At 40.5% G+C, this 15,717-nt stretch overlaps 1 protein-coding gene across 6 annotated transcripts in view; it reads left to right on the top strand.

Annotated features, from left to right (window-relative positions):
* HPS5 (HPS5 biogenesis of lysosomal organelles complex 2 subunit 2) overlaps window positions 1-15,717 on the top strand; it is a 44,788-nt gene that overhangs the window by 12,719 nt on the left and 16,352 nt on the right. For all 6 annotated transcript variants that reach the window (XM_039533586.1, XM_039533580.1, XM_039533583.1 and 3 more), the window contains 7 exons: window positions 577-792; window positions 2,970-3,041; window positions 3,681-3,769; window positions 4,998-5,176; window positions 5,436-5,594; window positions 9,158-9,317; window positions 13,916-14,039. In XM_039533586.1, the coding sequence (XP_039389520.1) occupies window positions 577-792; window positions 2,970-3,041; window positions 3,681-3,769; window positions 4,998-5,176; window positions 5,436-5,594; window positions 9,158-9,317; window positions 13,916-14,039 (999 nt within the window). The remainder of the gene's footprint in view (window positions 1-576; window positions 793-2,969; window positions 3,042-3,680; window positions 3,770-4,997; window positions 5,177-5,435; window positions 5,595-9,157; window positions 9,318-13,915; window positions 14,040-15,717) is intronic.

Here is a 15,717-nt window from a genome sequence, read left to right as displayed (position 1 = left end):
TTCTTGGTTTTACGTCTGATTTTAGGGGTTGGGTTTCATGGTTTTAAAATGAATTATAGCTTTTCTGAAGAGCTGTAAACTAAAGGCACAGTATTTAGTGTCTACACTGCATGTGCAGTGTAAATGGACACCCTTAAACTTTGAGTTAAGCAGAGACAGCAAGGAAAATACTGGCCCTGCTGTGTAGACCCTAGTTAGATAGACCCAATTGGCTGGGCAAATAGCATAGAAATGACTTTGATTGCTAAAGCAAAATAAATAGTAAAAATTAATGCAAAAAGAATGCAATGTCTTCATAAAGTACAAATTTAAAAATAACTGACTTGTATCAAGCAAACAGGTTTAAGTTTTGTTAATCTGTAACTATCTCATCACTCTATACTTTGAATTATAATGGTGAGATTTTTTCGGTTTAATTTATAAATAAACTTTACCATATCAAATACAAACTAAAATATTTTGGAAGCTTACAGTTATGAATGTTCCTTTGGTGGATACAGTCCTAAAAGAAAATGTTAAAACAAAACAGAGCCTGTTTTCTATATTGTCTAAATATATATATTTTTCCCCCACTAGAGAAAAATTCTGGAAAATTGGTAACAAAGAAAGAGATGGAGAATACGGTGCCTGTTTTTTCCCAGCTGGAAAGAGTTGTGGGAGCCAGCAGCCATTAATATATTGTGCACGTCCTGGGTCAAGGATGTGGGAGGTGAACTTTGAAGGGGAGGTGCTAAGTACCCATCAATTCAAACAGCTGCTGTCATCGCCTCCTCTCCCAGTTATTACTCTAAGGTAATGGTATTGATGGTGGTTAGTTATAAATTAGAGTCATGGGATGAAAGCATGATCCTTCTGTGAAAGCTACTCTCTGAAAATCACAAAATATAGTAATAAAAAGTCAAGTCATGAACAAACACTTCAGCTTGTCATGCAGCCTAGAGTTTTCATTTTGCAGCTCTCAGAAATATTTGTTTAGCTGTTCCTTATAGCATCCACTCACCCACCCACTTGCATCCAAAAGGTGTGTTCTTCTAAAAAGGGGGTAGTGGGGGGAATCATCTGATTCATGACAAAAGTTCATGCTTAAGTAGTGACTAATGCAATGCTTGCCAATTCAATTAGAAGTGGTCAATTTTTATTATATATTTTAGGGTTGGCAGTAGCTCTGTGCATGAGTACTTTAAGAACTAATTTCTTTATTTTGTATTCAGTTTTGGCTTCCAATTTAAATATAGGTGTAGCAAGTTGTCGTCATATTTGATTACAGAAGTGAATTAACACTTTGACTCTGGGGTTACATTTTCCATAGCAGAGATGCAATTTAAAATTATAAATCTACAGTGTTGCCTTTGGATGCTCTAAAATCACTATTACTAAACACAGAGCTGTTAACTCACTACTGTTTGGTAACATGTTTGACTCTTTTTGGAATGGGTTAGGTTTGGGGTAAGGGTCATTGCTTTCTCAGAAATATTTCCAGTGCACTTTATACCTATGGAAATTATAACTACCTTATATACTAATTCATAAGCTGATGTTTTTTAGTAAAAAAGGAAGCACCAGAGAAGGGGGTCGGCTTATGAACGGGTATAGAGAGGGAGAGGTGGGACACAGCCCCTCCCCGCAACAGAGGGAGCAAGGAGAGGCAGCAGAGCCAGAAGGGAAGAGTCGGGGTCAGAGTCTCTCTGCTTCCGGCCACTCTGCTCTCTCCCCAGCCTCCAAAGTGGCTGCAGCTCCGGGGTTGGCAGGCTGCAGCTATGCTGCCTGGCCCTGCCCCCCAGAGCAGGCTATGGCCATGCTGCCCAGCCCGCTGGAGCACACTGCGGCTGTGCCGCCCGGCCCAGCCTGCTGGAACATGCTGCGGCCGCACCGCCCGGTTTGGCCCACTGGAGCAGGTGCGGGTGCACTGCCCAGCCTGCTGAAGCAGCTCCAGCCAGGCCAGAGGCATCCTCCCCAGATAATGTGGAAAGGGATGGGATGGGGAGAGTGTGGGGGTCCCGGGCTAAAGGTGGGGTCATGTGGGGGGTGGTCACAGGGCTTACTCCCCTGACTCCCAGCTTCTCGCCCCTCCCCCCCGAAATTCCTTACTAGTTGCTGTCCCAGCCCATCAGGGTAAGCAGCTGGTGCGCCGGGACACTTTGTTTACTTAGGTTTACCTCCGTGCCTGCGGACGCTGGAGGTAAACAAACCATTTCTGCCCACCAGTGGCTTATCCTGATGGCCCAGGAGCCAAAGTTTGCTGACCCCTGAATTATAGGGTCAGCTTATGAACAGGTTATAAAAAATTTCCATTTTTACTTATCCATCTTGCGGGGTTAGCTTATAAACTAACCGGCTTATGATCAAGTATATACGGTACATAATTATTTCATAGAATAATTATTTTTTTCTATATTTGTACTTTTAAATGTTTTTGATTGAAAACTTCTAAACAAACTGATCTCTGGCCTTTACTGTTTTTTTTATCTTAACAGTTAAGGCAACCAGAGGTCTTGGGCTCCTGTTTTGAAATATCAGTCCTTTTGTAGTTATGATGACCTCTTCCTTCCATGTTCATGGCAATTTAAAATGCCACTGAAAACAATTGATTACTGTTAACAATTATTGCTGTTAGTTAAAAGAATTGTGCTAATCCATCCATCCTGTATTAATTCTAGAGGTAAATTGTAATATAGTCAGATTGTGACTTGAGTAAATATTGAAATTCCTAAGTATTCCACTTCAGTAATAGTAGGTTTTTTGCCAGTAAACTTTGTTCATAAGTGACAGTAATAACTAAAGCCTCAATCTTACAAACATACCCATATGTTTATACATATCACTTTAGTGGGACTAAATACATGCTTAAAGTTAAGCACGTATATATAAATGTTTACAGGACTGAGGGCTTAAATATTTTGCTAACATGACGTGTTTTGTAATTAGAATGAATTATTGTCAATTGCCATTTAGATATTATATGTTTATAGGTTGGATCCTCAGTATAATACTGCCGCCTGCTCCCTCCAGTCTTTGTCTTTCCCAAAACTGTTATATTTGACGTAAGTATTTACTGGCGCTCTGCTTTATTAACACTATTCTTTGTGTTGGCTTTCATAACATCTGTTCAAATTAACATCCTGCAAAGCCCATGAGCAGTAGTTTTGATTTGTTTATTCTCTTCTTCCCATGCTCCAATTCCTCTTAACCCACTTAGTCCCCCCCCCCCCACAAAAAAAAAAAAACCCGCAACCCTGTTGTCTAGTGAATTATTTTCAAAATCCTAATTACTTTTCTTTTCTTTAAGTTTCCAGGTCTGGCCAACAAAATATACATTTGTACTAACTTTCAGCATTTCCACTTAAAGCATTTTTTTTACAGGTTCACGGTTTCATGTAAATCTGCAAACCTTCTCCAAAAGTCAGTTTTTTTTAAAATACTTTTTTTTAACTGAAACATCTACAAAATAATCTTCCTACCTGAATTCCTTTTATATGGGCTCGGTTACAGACTATAGAAAACAGAGATGTTAGGTCAGGAGACTGTGTCCTTAAAGTTCAGATCTTGTTCTCTAAATAAAAAAATCAATAGATTAATTAAATACACTATTATATGGAGTACTCTGGCAAGAGAATTTCTTTCCAAAATGAGTACATTAAAACTTCTTGAAACAATGCTTAATATTTTTTCTTTGCTTACAGCGAGCACTGTGTTATGACGTGGACAGAAAGAGGCATTTATGTCTTCATTCCTCAAAATGTTCAAGTTTTACTTTGGAGTGAAGTAAAAGGTGAACTTTAAGGAACTTAAGTTTTTGCTACATTGTTAGTTATATTTTGACTCTCCTGACTTTGTACTTACAATTTCTGTTTCCACAAGGGGGCTAAATAACGTTCGCTAATAACTTTCTAGTTAATGATCAGCAATTTGAGACAAATTTTTGAATATTAAAAAAAGAAACCCTTTGAAAACGAATCTTCACAAATTACTTGTTTGGATGCTTATGAAATAAAGGTAGTAGGGGACAGTATATTTAATCTCAAAAATAAAATGGCCCAATGTGATTCAATGAAACATCATAAATATTGTGGTTTCCTTTCCTTGCTTCTCCTTACTCCATTTTATTATCTTTAAAAAAATATCTAATGTGGATCTGACCCTAACAGATTAGGAGACTTTTGTACAGTGTTCTTCTAAATTGTATTTACATTCTTCAATTTAGACAACTGCCATGTTACACAGAAGGACTAATAAATGTCAAATGCTTATGTGGGTACTATCTTGGTCCTAGAACTGTTCTAAAGGTATTTAACTGCACTCTTGATATTAACAGTTCAAAATGCCACTGTTATGAAGCATTTGCACATTAAGTGTTTCTTGTACATCAAAGTGATTAAATCCGTAACAAGCAACTTATTCATTTCAAATATTCGGACACCTGTCATTGTGCTATGTAGTCTCTGCATTTTTTGTTTTGTTTTTTTTTCAAAGAAAAAACATGTACATAATGTGTAATTAAATATTTCCAAGTAACTTGGCAAAGGTCAAAGGACTCATCAATTTTAATTGTATGCAATGGTAATTATATGCTAACATAGTGCCATCTAATTGTTATCCCATATTCTACTTGTGTATTTCAGGAATGGAAATTTGTTGTAATCATTAGTAGACAGATTGAAAAGTACAAACTGTTTCCAGTGTGGTTATGGCTGTGTCAGTCCCAAGATATTAGAAACATAAGGTGGCTGAGGTAATGTCTTTTATTGACCCAACTTCTGTTGGTGAGAGAGAGAAGCTTTTGAGCTTATGCAGAGCTCTTCTTCAGGTCTGGGGAACTTAGAGCGTTACTCTAAATCTGTTGTACGTTGTATTGGTCCAATACAGAATTTGGACCAATAAAAGACATTACCTCGCCCATTTTGTGTCTCTAAATTGTTTTCAGGTTTTCCCAGAAATGGAAAGGAATACTGATAAGTACATTCATCCCTAAGACCTTTCTGCTCATCTGTTTTATATAGATATCCAGGATATAGCAGTGTACAGAAATGAGTTGTTCTGTCTGCATACGAATGGAAAAGTCTCGCACTTCTCTCTTCTGCTAGTGGAGCGTTGTGTAGAACGTCTGCTGAGAAGAGGTTTCTGGAGCCTTGCTGCCAGAGTCTGCTGCCTCTTCCAGAACTCTATTATTTCCTGCAGAGTAAGTTAGGACCTCTTCCCACCTCTCTACTACATCTATTCAGTTAAGTCCTTTTGTCCTAAACCAAATCCCGTAAAACTTGTACTTCGGATTTTGGAGCTTTTGTCATGTTGACATGTAATTGTAGAACTAATCAGCAATTACTCCTTTATTAGAAAACTTAGCCTATAATTGCATGGGTAGTAAATTAAAACCAGTCTGTTATGTTTCATATGAGCATTAGGAATATTAACAAACTTCTTGCTTTTTGTATTGTTAGGCAAGAAAATTTTTGCCTCTAGACAAACTAGAGCACTTGAAATCGCAGCTGGACCTCTCAACCCAAAGTGATGTCATTAGCCAACTGGAAGAATTGATATCAAAGCTGGAACCTTTAGATTCTGCATGCAGCAGTAGAAGGAGCAGTATTTCATCACATGTAGGTGTATATAAAGTTGAATTTTTTCCCCTAATTCAGTTCTTCCTCATTTTGTCCATTGCCATCTGTGATTGTGGTTGCTGGAGGGACTATACTAAATGCTTGATCAGGGCAAACTGCAAAGAATAGGGCAGACAATCCCCAAAACGGGTGGTTTATTCTAATAATTAGATTCACCAGGCCAGTAACAAAACAGCTTCTGTAATGCCTTACTGGTTCCCTTTAAGCAATCCAGCCTTTGGCTCCCACCCAGACAGCCAAGTCTATATGGTGAGGGATTATTTAAAACCTTATTCACCATATATAAAGTCCTACTGATGCCAAGAGATCAGACATTACCCACCAGGTCAATGAATATTCCAGATGTTACCCAAATACACGCTTACAGCCAATTCTTATTAACTAATCTAAGATTTATTTTAAAAGAAAAGAGAATTACTGTGGTTAAAAATCATTAGACGTACAGATATGAGTATAGTTCTTAGGTCAGTTTCATAGTAGAGATGGTGAGGATGCTGATTTGTAAAAGTCCTTCCTGAATCAGTTCAGGAGGTTATAGTCCAACAGGCAGTCGATGTAAAGAGTTTGTTCAAATTCTTCCATGAGAATTTACAGGGATAATTTAGGGTACACCTGGAGACCGCAGTCTTCTGACTTGAAGTTCCCCATCAAAGTTTAAGCAGATCTGAGTAAGGATCAGGCCCGAGCCTGAAGCTCAGCAGATAAGTCTCTTGACAGCAAATGATCACAGTAGGGGCCTTCCCGGATGAAGAATAGGCAGTGTATATTGTTGCTTTGAAGCTAAACTTCTATTTCCTATGTATACACAGATAAACTAGTTGCATTGATTAGCATATCGCAAATTACCCATTCAAATGGTTTATAGGTAGTGAACTACAAACTTCAGAGAGAAATAAAGACAATGATATTATTACACCACAAGTCTCATCTAAATGTTAATATCCCTTTTTGATCTCTGAATCAATAGAATATAGTAATGAAACATTACAGACAGGAACTGAAGTTTTGCATCTACAAGCTAATTAGATTACATTGTTAAACTTCTAATAAAGTATAGGTAAACAGACAAATATAATTAATATCTGCTTCTAATTCTCTAACAATAGAGGTTTACGTTTCAAGAACTCTGGTCTATTTAACATGGAATGGTCCTGTTTACCATTTCAATACTATTCTAATATGTCCTTAAAGGTTGATTTTTGGATCAACCAGCCTGCTGGTTGCTTAACCCTCGCTGGCTCAGTGTCACATAATCCTTCACTCTGCAGATTAGAAAAAAGGTTTATCTTATAGTTGCCTTTCTTCACTGATAGTGGTCAGATATTTAGGGCGACAAGGTTGGGGGGAGGTAATATCTTTTTGGATCAACTTCTGTAGGTGAAAGGTACAAGCTTTCAAGCTACATGGTGCTCTTATTCAGGTCTGGGGAAGGAAATCAGAGTGTCTTAGCTAAATACAATTTAAGACCGATTGTTAAACATAAGGGTTAACTCATGTTGTAAGAGGCCATTTGAAAAGAGGTGGGCAATTGAGGGTTAGACTCTTATGCATAAAGGGTTTGAAGTGGGCAATTAAGGGTAGCAGGCAGTGGTGGGAGGGTATTACAAATTGTTGTAATGAGCCATAAAACCAGTGTTCCTGTTGAGTCCATGGTTTTTGTTGTCCACCACAGTTACGAATTTAAGTTCCCAGTTGACACCTACCACCCCACATTGGAACCCATACTGGGTATCATCATACAGTTAAAACCCGTATTTGATGCGGACCACATCCTGAAGTAAACCTTTCTTGAGCACCCTATTCTTGTCTTCAAACAACCCCCAGCCTTGCCAAGCTCTTCATCAGAAGCCAGCCCCCCACTGACCGGGATGTAACCAACTCAGAGCAGCACCAAACCCTGCCAGAATAACGGAGGCAAAACCTGCAGACGTATCTCCAGTGCTACAGTGATCAGTACCTCACACAACAAACATCTTTCAAGATTCATGGGTCCTACACATGCTTATCGCAACTCATTCAACTTTGTGGATGAAACCAGTCAATCATTACCTTCTTGAATGAACTCTCACAAAAAAATGATAAAAGAAAAAAACGCATATTGCCCGTGGGCAACCTTTTCTCACAAAGTGATCATTCCATATCTGTTCTTTCAATACTCTCCCTCAAATATCACAATACCTTCAAAAGATAGCCTGGGAACTTAAATTAATAATTCAGCTAGACACCAAAAAACACGGATTCAACAGGGACACTAGTTTTACAGTCCATTACAACAATTTGTAATCCCCACACCCCACTGCCTGCTACCCTTAATTGTCCACTTCAAATCCCATATGCATAACGATCTAACCCTCTTTTGCCCATTTCCTTTCAAGTGGCCGCCTACAACATGCATTATCCCTTATGCTTAACAATCTGTCCCAACTTGTATTTAGCTCATGCGCTCTGATTTCCTTCCCCAGATCTGAATAGTAGCTCTGCATAGCTCAAAACGTGTACTTTCCACCAGCAGAAGTTGGTCCAATAAAAGGTATTACCTCATCCACCATGTCTCTTTCATATTCTGGGACCAACATGGCTAAAACCACACTGCAAGATACTTCGGGTATCTATTACTAACTAGACTAATTGGGGTAGGAATCTAAAAATGTTAATTATGCAGTTTTCTAGATTTGTAAGGGCATGTTTTGATAGATTTCGTGTTCATCTAGGGCTGCTTAATTCTGTTCTCTGACCCACCATGATCCTGCATGACAGTATTTCTTTTTTAAAGCTATATTTTAGAGTGCTGTAACATTCTTCAGAAAATGCTGGTTTGTGTGAAAATGTGACCTCATTTGGGCATAAGATTTTTACTCAGTTTTAAAAATTGGCTTTAATCTTACTTACAAAAGTGCTGTCTTACTCATGTGTTCGGTTAGGTGTTGAGCCTAACTTTTAGTATCTTGTGAAAAGGAAAAACTTGCTTCATACTTGGCACTTACATAGCTATTTTCATCTTCAGAGCACTTTAGACAACTGATTGTTCTCACAACATCCTGTGAGGTTATTCATATTGTAGAGATGCAGAAATGCACAGATTGAGCTGAACCATGACCAGGGAGAAACATGTGTCTTGGAGCAAACTTTTGTGGAGGATCTATAGTTGCACTTACAATTGTGTTAGCTAACTAGTTATTGAAGAATCAATTAACTGCAGTTATACCATGACCAAAACTCCCGTTATAGGCAAGTGCAGAGAGGAAGTGACTTGTCCAAGATACAATGTGGCTTTGTCAGAGATGATATTAAAACCGAGGAGTTCTTAGTTCCTCATCTTGTGCTCAGCCCACCAGCCTTGCAGTTTTTTTTGTAGTTACTCTTCCTTTAAAAGTTTCATTTTAACTCTTACTTAGTTCAATTTCTTTATAAATATACAATGTGGCATATATGTGTTTATTTCCAAGGTTTCAGATTAAAAGCTCTGGTGGTGCACTGAATTCTCTGTGTGGTTTAATAAGGATATTTTTGTGGCTCATGTGACTTTATTATTTGCCCTACAGGAAAGTTTCAGTGTCTTAGACTCTGGAATTTATCGTGTTATTAGTCGAAGAGGCAGTCAGTCAGATGAAGACTCTTGTTCCTTAAACAGCCAAACATTGTCAGAAGATGAGAGACTTAAAGAGTTTACTACACACCAGGAAGAAGAGCAGGTGGAGCTTGGTAATGGCTTGCAATGAAAATATGCTTTTCAATTGCCTTCTTTGTGTTCAACAAGTAGCTGGTGATATGGTGTCTAGGTTTAAAACAATAATAAAACCCTTCATAGCTGTAAATTCCATTTGTCTTCCACCATTTAGATATCCCTGATTAAACCCTATAAACTGGTGAATCACATGCGCCACATCTTGCTAGTAGTAAACCTAAAGTCACCACTTCTGTGGCCTCTTGCAGTAAAACCTTTTACTGAAAACTTTAGGGGTAAGATCCCAACTCGAGTGAACTAAATGGCAAAACTCCCATTTATTTCAGTAGAGCCAGGATTTCACTCAAGATTTCCTTTTTCCGTAGGTAACTCAGCGAGATTATTCTTAGCATTAAGGCAAACTACCCTGCATCAGTATTAATCCAGCTTCTGCTAGCCTGATTTTCGCTTTTGTTGTCCTATCCTAACTCTAGTTGAGCCAGGCCTTATATTGGTGCCAGGGAGCTGCTACGTGTGGGTCAAGAGTTTTTAACTTTCTTGCAGGGTTTCTTTTCTGGGGTTTTTTGGAAGGGATTCCCTCCTGTACATTTACACATTGGTGTATGAGGGGTGCAGCCTTTTGAGTAACCCTGTTGTTCCACCCAACCAGCTTTGTTCTTTTCTTCCCCAACAAATATCTATCTCTAGACAAAAGTTAGAGGCTTCTCTTGCTTTTCAAGGGCTAGTGCAAGCTCTCCTTTCTGAAAAAACACACCTTTGTTAGTAGCTCCTTTCTATGCTGCTGCCTGTCTGTGTTGATAGAGGAAGCTGTTTAAAGCTGGGGAGGGGATAGAATGGCCTGTGGAAAGGGAGATGCTCTTGGGCTTCTGCTGGGAATATACTCCAATGCTATAGGGAGAGTATTGGGGTTTTTTTTTGTTTGTTTTTTTTATATAGTGAGTTTTCTCTTCAGATGCACCACAAGAGCTGGATGAGGCAGACCTGAAGGGCCCATTCCTATTAAATATTAAACTCCTTCCACCTCACCCACCCAATTTAGAGCTGCTAGCTATGAGAAGTTGTGGCGTCTCTTTTCTCTTGACTCCTGGGTTGCTGATGACCTAAAATTAAGTGGGGCCAGAGAGCAAAACTTCCTTCTCATCAAGGAATGAACCTGCTGTCCCCTGCAGAGTGGGAGCGTCCTGTAGGAAGGGATGATGCCCATTGTGATCTCCCTGATCTTGCAAGAGGGAAGGAGAAGAATGCAACTGTATTGTTAGACTCATTCTTTTCTAAAATCAAGGTAGATTATACTAAAGCATATGAAAATGTCAGAGGGTTTCTTTGGCCTCTCTTTTTAGTGAATCTGTTGGTGTCTGAACTAAAATTTCATAGTGCACCATTTTTTTTTGCCAAGGTGTTGCTGGACTTTCTCAGAATGTGTGTCAAGAGAGTGAAAAAAATAAAGTCTTAAGAGCTAATTCCATCCTTAGGTAGTTTTGTACTCTTAATAAATGCATGTTTTGTGACCAAGAACTTTACACTTGTCATTTGTGACATTTGTTCATCTATCTTTACCTTTTGGTTATGCCATCTTAATGTATTTTAGAAAGTAAAACTTTCAAGTGAAGAGACTAGGCTTTACACATTTGGAGTTAGATTTCCTATTGCTGCTCAGTTTGTGATTTCAAAGTGGCTAGTTCTTTCAAACTATAAAAGTCCCAGATGCTTCTGTATCTCGGTGTATTTGAGCTTCAGATCAGTGGTTTGCAAACTTTGGGTCATGACCCAGTACTGGGTCGCAGAGTGTAAGGCACTGGGTCACGGCGGCTCTGGTCAGCACCGCCAACTGGGCTGTTAAAAGTCCTGTCGGCAGTGTTGCCTGGCTAAGGCAGGCTAGTCCCAACCTGTCTCAACACCGTGCTGTGCCCCTGAAGGAGCCAGCAGCAGGTACGGCTCCCAGGTATGGGGGCCATGGGGCTCCACACGCTGCCCTCGCCCCAAACACCAGCTCCGCACTCCCAGCCAATGGGAGCTGGCGGGGAGTGGTGCCTGCGAGTGAGAGCAGTGCGGAGCTGGACCTGCTGCTGGCTGCTTCCGAGAGGCAGCGTGGTCCATGGTGCCAGGATAGGCAGGAAGCCTGCCTTAGCACTCCCTCTGTGCTGCTGACAGGGAACTGCCCAAGGTAAGCCTGCGCCCTAACCCTATGCCCCAATCCCCTGCCCCAGCCCTGAACCCCCGTCAAACCCGGAGCCCCTTCCTGCACCCAAACTCCTCATCCCTGGCCCCACCCCAGAGCCTACAGCCCCAGCCCAGAGCCCTGACCCCCCCCCCCGTGCCCCAACCTACTGTCCCAGCCCTGAGCCCCCTCCTGCACCCCAAACCCCTCATTCCCGGCCCCACCCTGCAGCTCTCACTCCACACCCCAACCCTCTGCCCCAGCCCTGAGCGCCCCCCCACCCCCCAAACCCCTCATCCCCTGCGCCGTTGAGTCATGGGCATCAACAATTTTCTTCAACTAGGTCGCCAGAAAAAAATGTTTGAAAACCACCGCTTTAGATAATTTCCTGAGAAACAGGTCTTAATGAATGCTGTCTTCTGTTCTACATTGGAATTGGTTCCTCTGTTCCCATTACCATAAGTGGCCATTAGTCTTTAAATTGCTACTTTTCTACCTAGTGAACAAAAACTTTGTTTGCAAGCAGTGTAACACCACTTGCTGACCTTTCGGTACTATCTAGAGGCCCATTTCCATAAGGATGCTTTGAATGCTGGCAGTAGAACTGATAGTTCAGCTCCATTTTAAGAAAAATAAACTTTTTGTTTTGAGGTACTAGTAAGAGCATTATCACCATTACTTAAAATAATCCTTTTCCTTAATCACACATTTTTTTTAAAAAATGTGATCGAGTTCACTTTGTATGTCTTTTTCTTGTACTAGGATATGATTTAAAAACAAAAAACACCCCAGTGCACCCAACTTCTGAAATAAGAGCAAGCTAGCCTGGAGTCAGTAGTGTTGTAGATGACTACGTAAATGACCTAAAAATAAGATGTCAGCCTTGTGGCAACCTATAGCTACCATCTGTGCTTCTAACTGTAACTAGGTTTCAGTTTGACCTCATCAGCCTTTGCCTCTTTTAAAGGGTAGAGAGCAAGCACAAATGGACCAAATCACGTGTATACTCATTCATAAGCCAAATTTTTTTAGTAAAAAGAAGCACCAGAGGTGGGACTCGGCTTATGATGGGTATAGAGAGGGAGAGGTGGGACACAGCCCCTCCCCCCAACAGGGAGCAAGGCAAGGCAGAACAGCCAGCAGAGCCAGAAGGAAAGAGGCGGAGCCAGAGTGTGTCTGTTTCTGGCTGCGCTCTATCCCCAGCCTCTGAAGCAGCTGCAGCTCCGGGGCTGGCAGGCTGTGGCCGTGCCGCTCGGCCCCGTGCACCAGAGCAGGCTGTGGCCGTGCCACCTGGTCTGGCCCGCCGGAGCAGGCTGCGGCCGCGCTGCCCAGCCTGCCGGAGCACCTCCAGCCAGGCCAGAGACATCCTCCCCTGGCCCTCTCCTGATAAGGTGGGAAGGGATGGGATGGGGAGAGTGTGGGGGTCCTGGGCTAGAGGTGGGGTTATGTGGGAGGTAGTCACAGGGGTTATTCCCCTGACTCTCAGCTTCTCCCCCCAAAAAACATTTCCCCACCAGTTGCTGTCCCGGCCCATCAGGGTAAGCAGCTGGTGCGCCGGGACACTTTGTTTACTTAGGTTTACCTCTATAACTGCGGACGCTCGAGGTAAACAAACCATCTCGGCCCACCGGTGGCTCATTCTGATGGCCTGGGAGCCAAAGTTTGCTGACCCCTGAATTATAGGGTCGGCTTATGAATGGGTCATAAAAATGTTCCATTTTTATTGATCCATCTTGGGGGGTTGGCTTATAAATGAACTGGCTTATGATTGAGTATATACGGTAGTAGTAAAGGACATGGTGGAGGCTCTTTTGGTTACTCACTGGTTACTCATATCAGGCTGATATGAAGAGCCACAGTGTTTGGATCAAGTTACACATTGATATCTCCTTAAATGCAGTGGTGATAGACACCTTAGTAATGGGTTGTCTGGTACAGACCTGTATAATCAAATGTAATCTAACTTTCATGAAATATCACTACATAGTTTAATATGACATATTTATGTTAGTTTTTTTTTTTTGAGCCATCTTGGTTACCTGCTGAAAATAGCATTGAGCTGTTGCCTCAGAATAGGCCAGAAATACATGTACAGAAGATAGTCATCCATCGAGAGTTCTCTTACTGCCACTGATTTGTCAGTTGCTGCTTTATCAAATAAAGCTTCAACAGATTAATAAAAGAAATACCTGCTAGGTCTAAGGCCAGTACTGCTAGGATTGCTCTTGATCCCAAGGGCTGTGTGTGTATATTACTATTCCCTATTCTATTCTATCTCCAGTCTCCCATTCTCTTTTAAAAAAAAAAATCCACGACAGAATTTGCAAGTAAAAAAGAAAACACAATTTAGGTCACAAGAGTAAAATTTCCCTATTAAAGTGTGGGTCATAACTGGATTATATGTTTCATTGTCAAGTCATTGCTTCATAATTTTATTATTTCAATTCCGTTTGTTAGACAACGTATCTCATGCTTCTGTGGTGGTTGAGACTGATCGGAATGAGACTTTTCTCCCATTCAGTATTCCATTGTCATTTCGTTCACCATCTCCTCTGGTCTCCCTCCAAGCTGTCAAGGAAAGGTAAAAATCATAGGATATTTGTTCATCCATTACATTCCTTTTTTCTGAATTCATAGCATTGTTGATTCATGCTTTGCTGAAAGGTAAAATCAAATTTGATAGCGAAGTTAGAGTTTAATCCTGACTCCACTGAAGACAATAAGTCTTGCCATTGATTTCAGTTGAGCCAGGATTTCACTCTTGAGTTTTAAATGGAGGTTAAGAACACACACCATAGCCTTGTGGCTAGTGTTTCCTACTTTGAGTGAGTCTATTGAATGTGGCTATGGGATTTAGCATTTTGGTACTTGTTGAAGATTGTAATTACCTGCTGTGTATTTTAATGATGGTATGTATTGTCAAGATATATACCCCAAATCAACTAAATTGTCCCTTCCTTCCTTGGTAAATCTTATGCATTCATCACAGGTATCTGGAATCAACTGTGGTTTATACATACTGTATGTGAACAAACTAAGTCTTGCATCTAAAAATCAAATGTGCACCTTTAAAAAAACAAAACAAGCAAGCCACTAAAATGATGGGGGGGAAATATCTTGCATAAAACTGGTTATTTCAGAGCTCTGAATATAATGCATCTTATTTAAAACCAGAAGTGCTGGCCCATGGTGTTTGTAGCATTATCCTGAAATGTTGGGTTAGCCCTTTCATTCAGTTTGCTAAGGTAAGTGTATTGTTCAATAATAAAATATTGTTTTAATCAAATTACCTGATGCCTGTTAGTCTGTTGAAAGCTTCATCCATAAGCTTTATATGGCTATCCAAACCTTCATTTTGATCTTTCCAAATACCTAGCTATATCCTTTTAAAAAAGTTTATTACCAGAGAAGATTAATTTTTACACAGGCAGAAAATTAAATCCATAAGTATTCATTTGCTACATTCTAGTTACTCCAGTTTAAAGGCTTGGGTCAAGTATCAAATTTTATTTTGTGGTCTATAATCTTCTATAAAAATTTCCCTTCAACACAAACTGTATTTTAAGATCAGTAATCTACTGGCTTTAAACCCATTTCCTCCTCTTAAATTTGAAGAGCAGCTCTTTTTGTGTTGTACTGTCACCACTAGGAGGAGCTCTTTGAGTGGTGAATGTTAACTGCTTAACCAGAGAATCCAGAAGTTCTGTTTCTAGTGATTGCATATGTCCATTCCACTCTAGGGTGTGTGTATGTGTGTGTGAGCCTTGCATAATTGTTGGAGAACCTTTTCCCTGAGTGGTACCCATCAGGGTGGCTCAAGCACACTCTGCCATCACTCGCCACTGCTTGCAGGTATAAAAGGACGGTTACGACTGTTGGAGCACTTCCAGTCTTGCTATTACAGGTTGATTTTGCTAGTTCTTTGTATATAGTCTGTTGTTTAATTGGTATTTAGTTATAGTTCATGGTTAGTGCTAGTGATAGGTTTCAGTTTTTAGATTAATTATGGACCAAATTTGAGTCTCAGTAGCAGGCACTGCACTGGAGCCATGCCTTGTTCTCTGGGGTTCAAGTCCTGCCGATCATGTGCTAGAGCTTTGCTGGTCAGTAGCCCACAGCCCCACTGCCTAAAATGTTTGGGGGAGTCCCACATCAGTGACAAGTGTCACATTTGTAGAGAGTTTAAGCCCCACTCTAAAAAAAAAAAAGAGAGCAGCAAGACTTAAACATCTCTTTATGGAAGTGGCACTTTGCCCTCC

This window comes from Mauremys reevesii, linkage group 4 (assembly GCF_016161935.1).
Source record: "Mauremys reevesii isolate NIE-2019 linkage group 4, ASM1616193v1, whole genome shotgun sequence".
Taxonomy (NCBI): Eukaryota; Metazoa; Chordata; order Testudines; family Geoemydidae; genus Mauremys; species Mauremys reevesii.
Note: the sequence above shows the minus strand (reverse complement) of the source record. Positions and strands in the feature narration are given on the sequence as shown.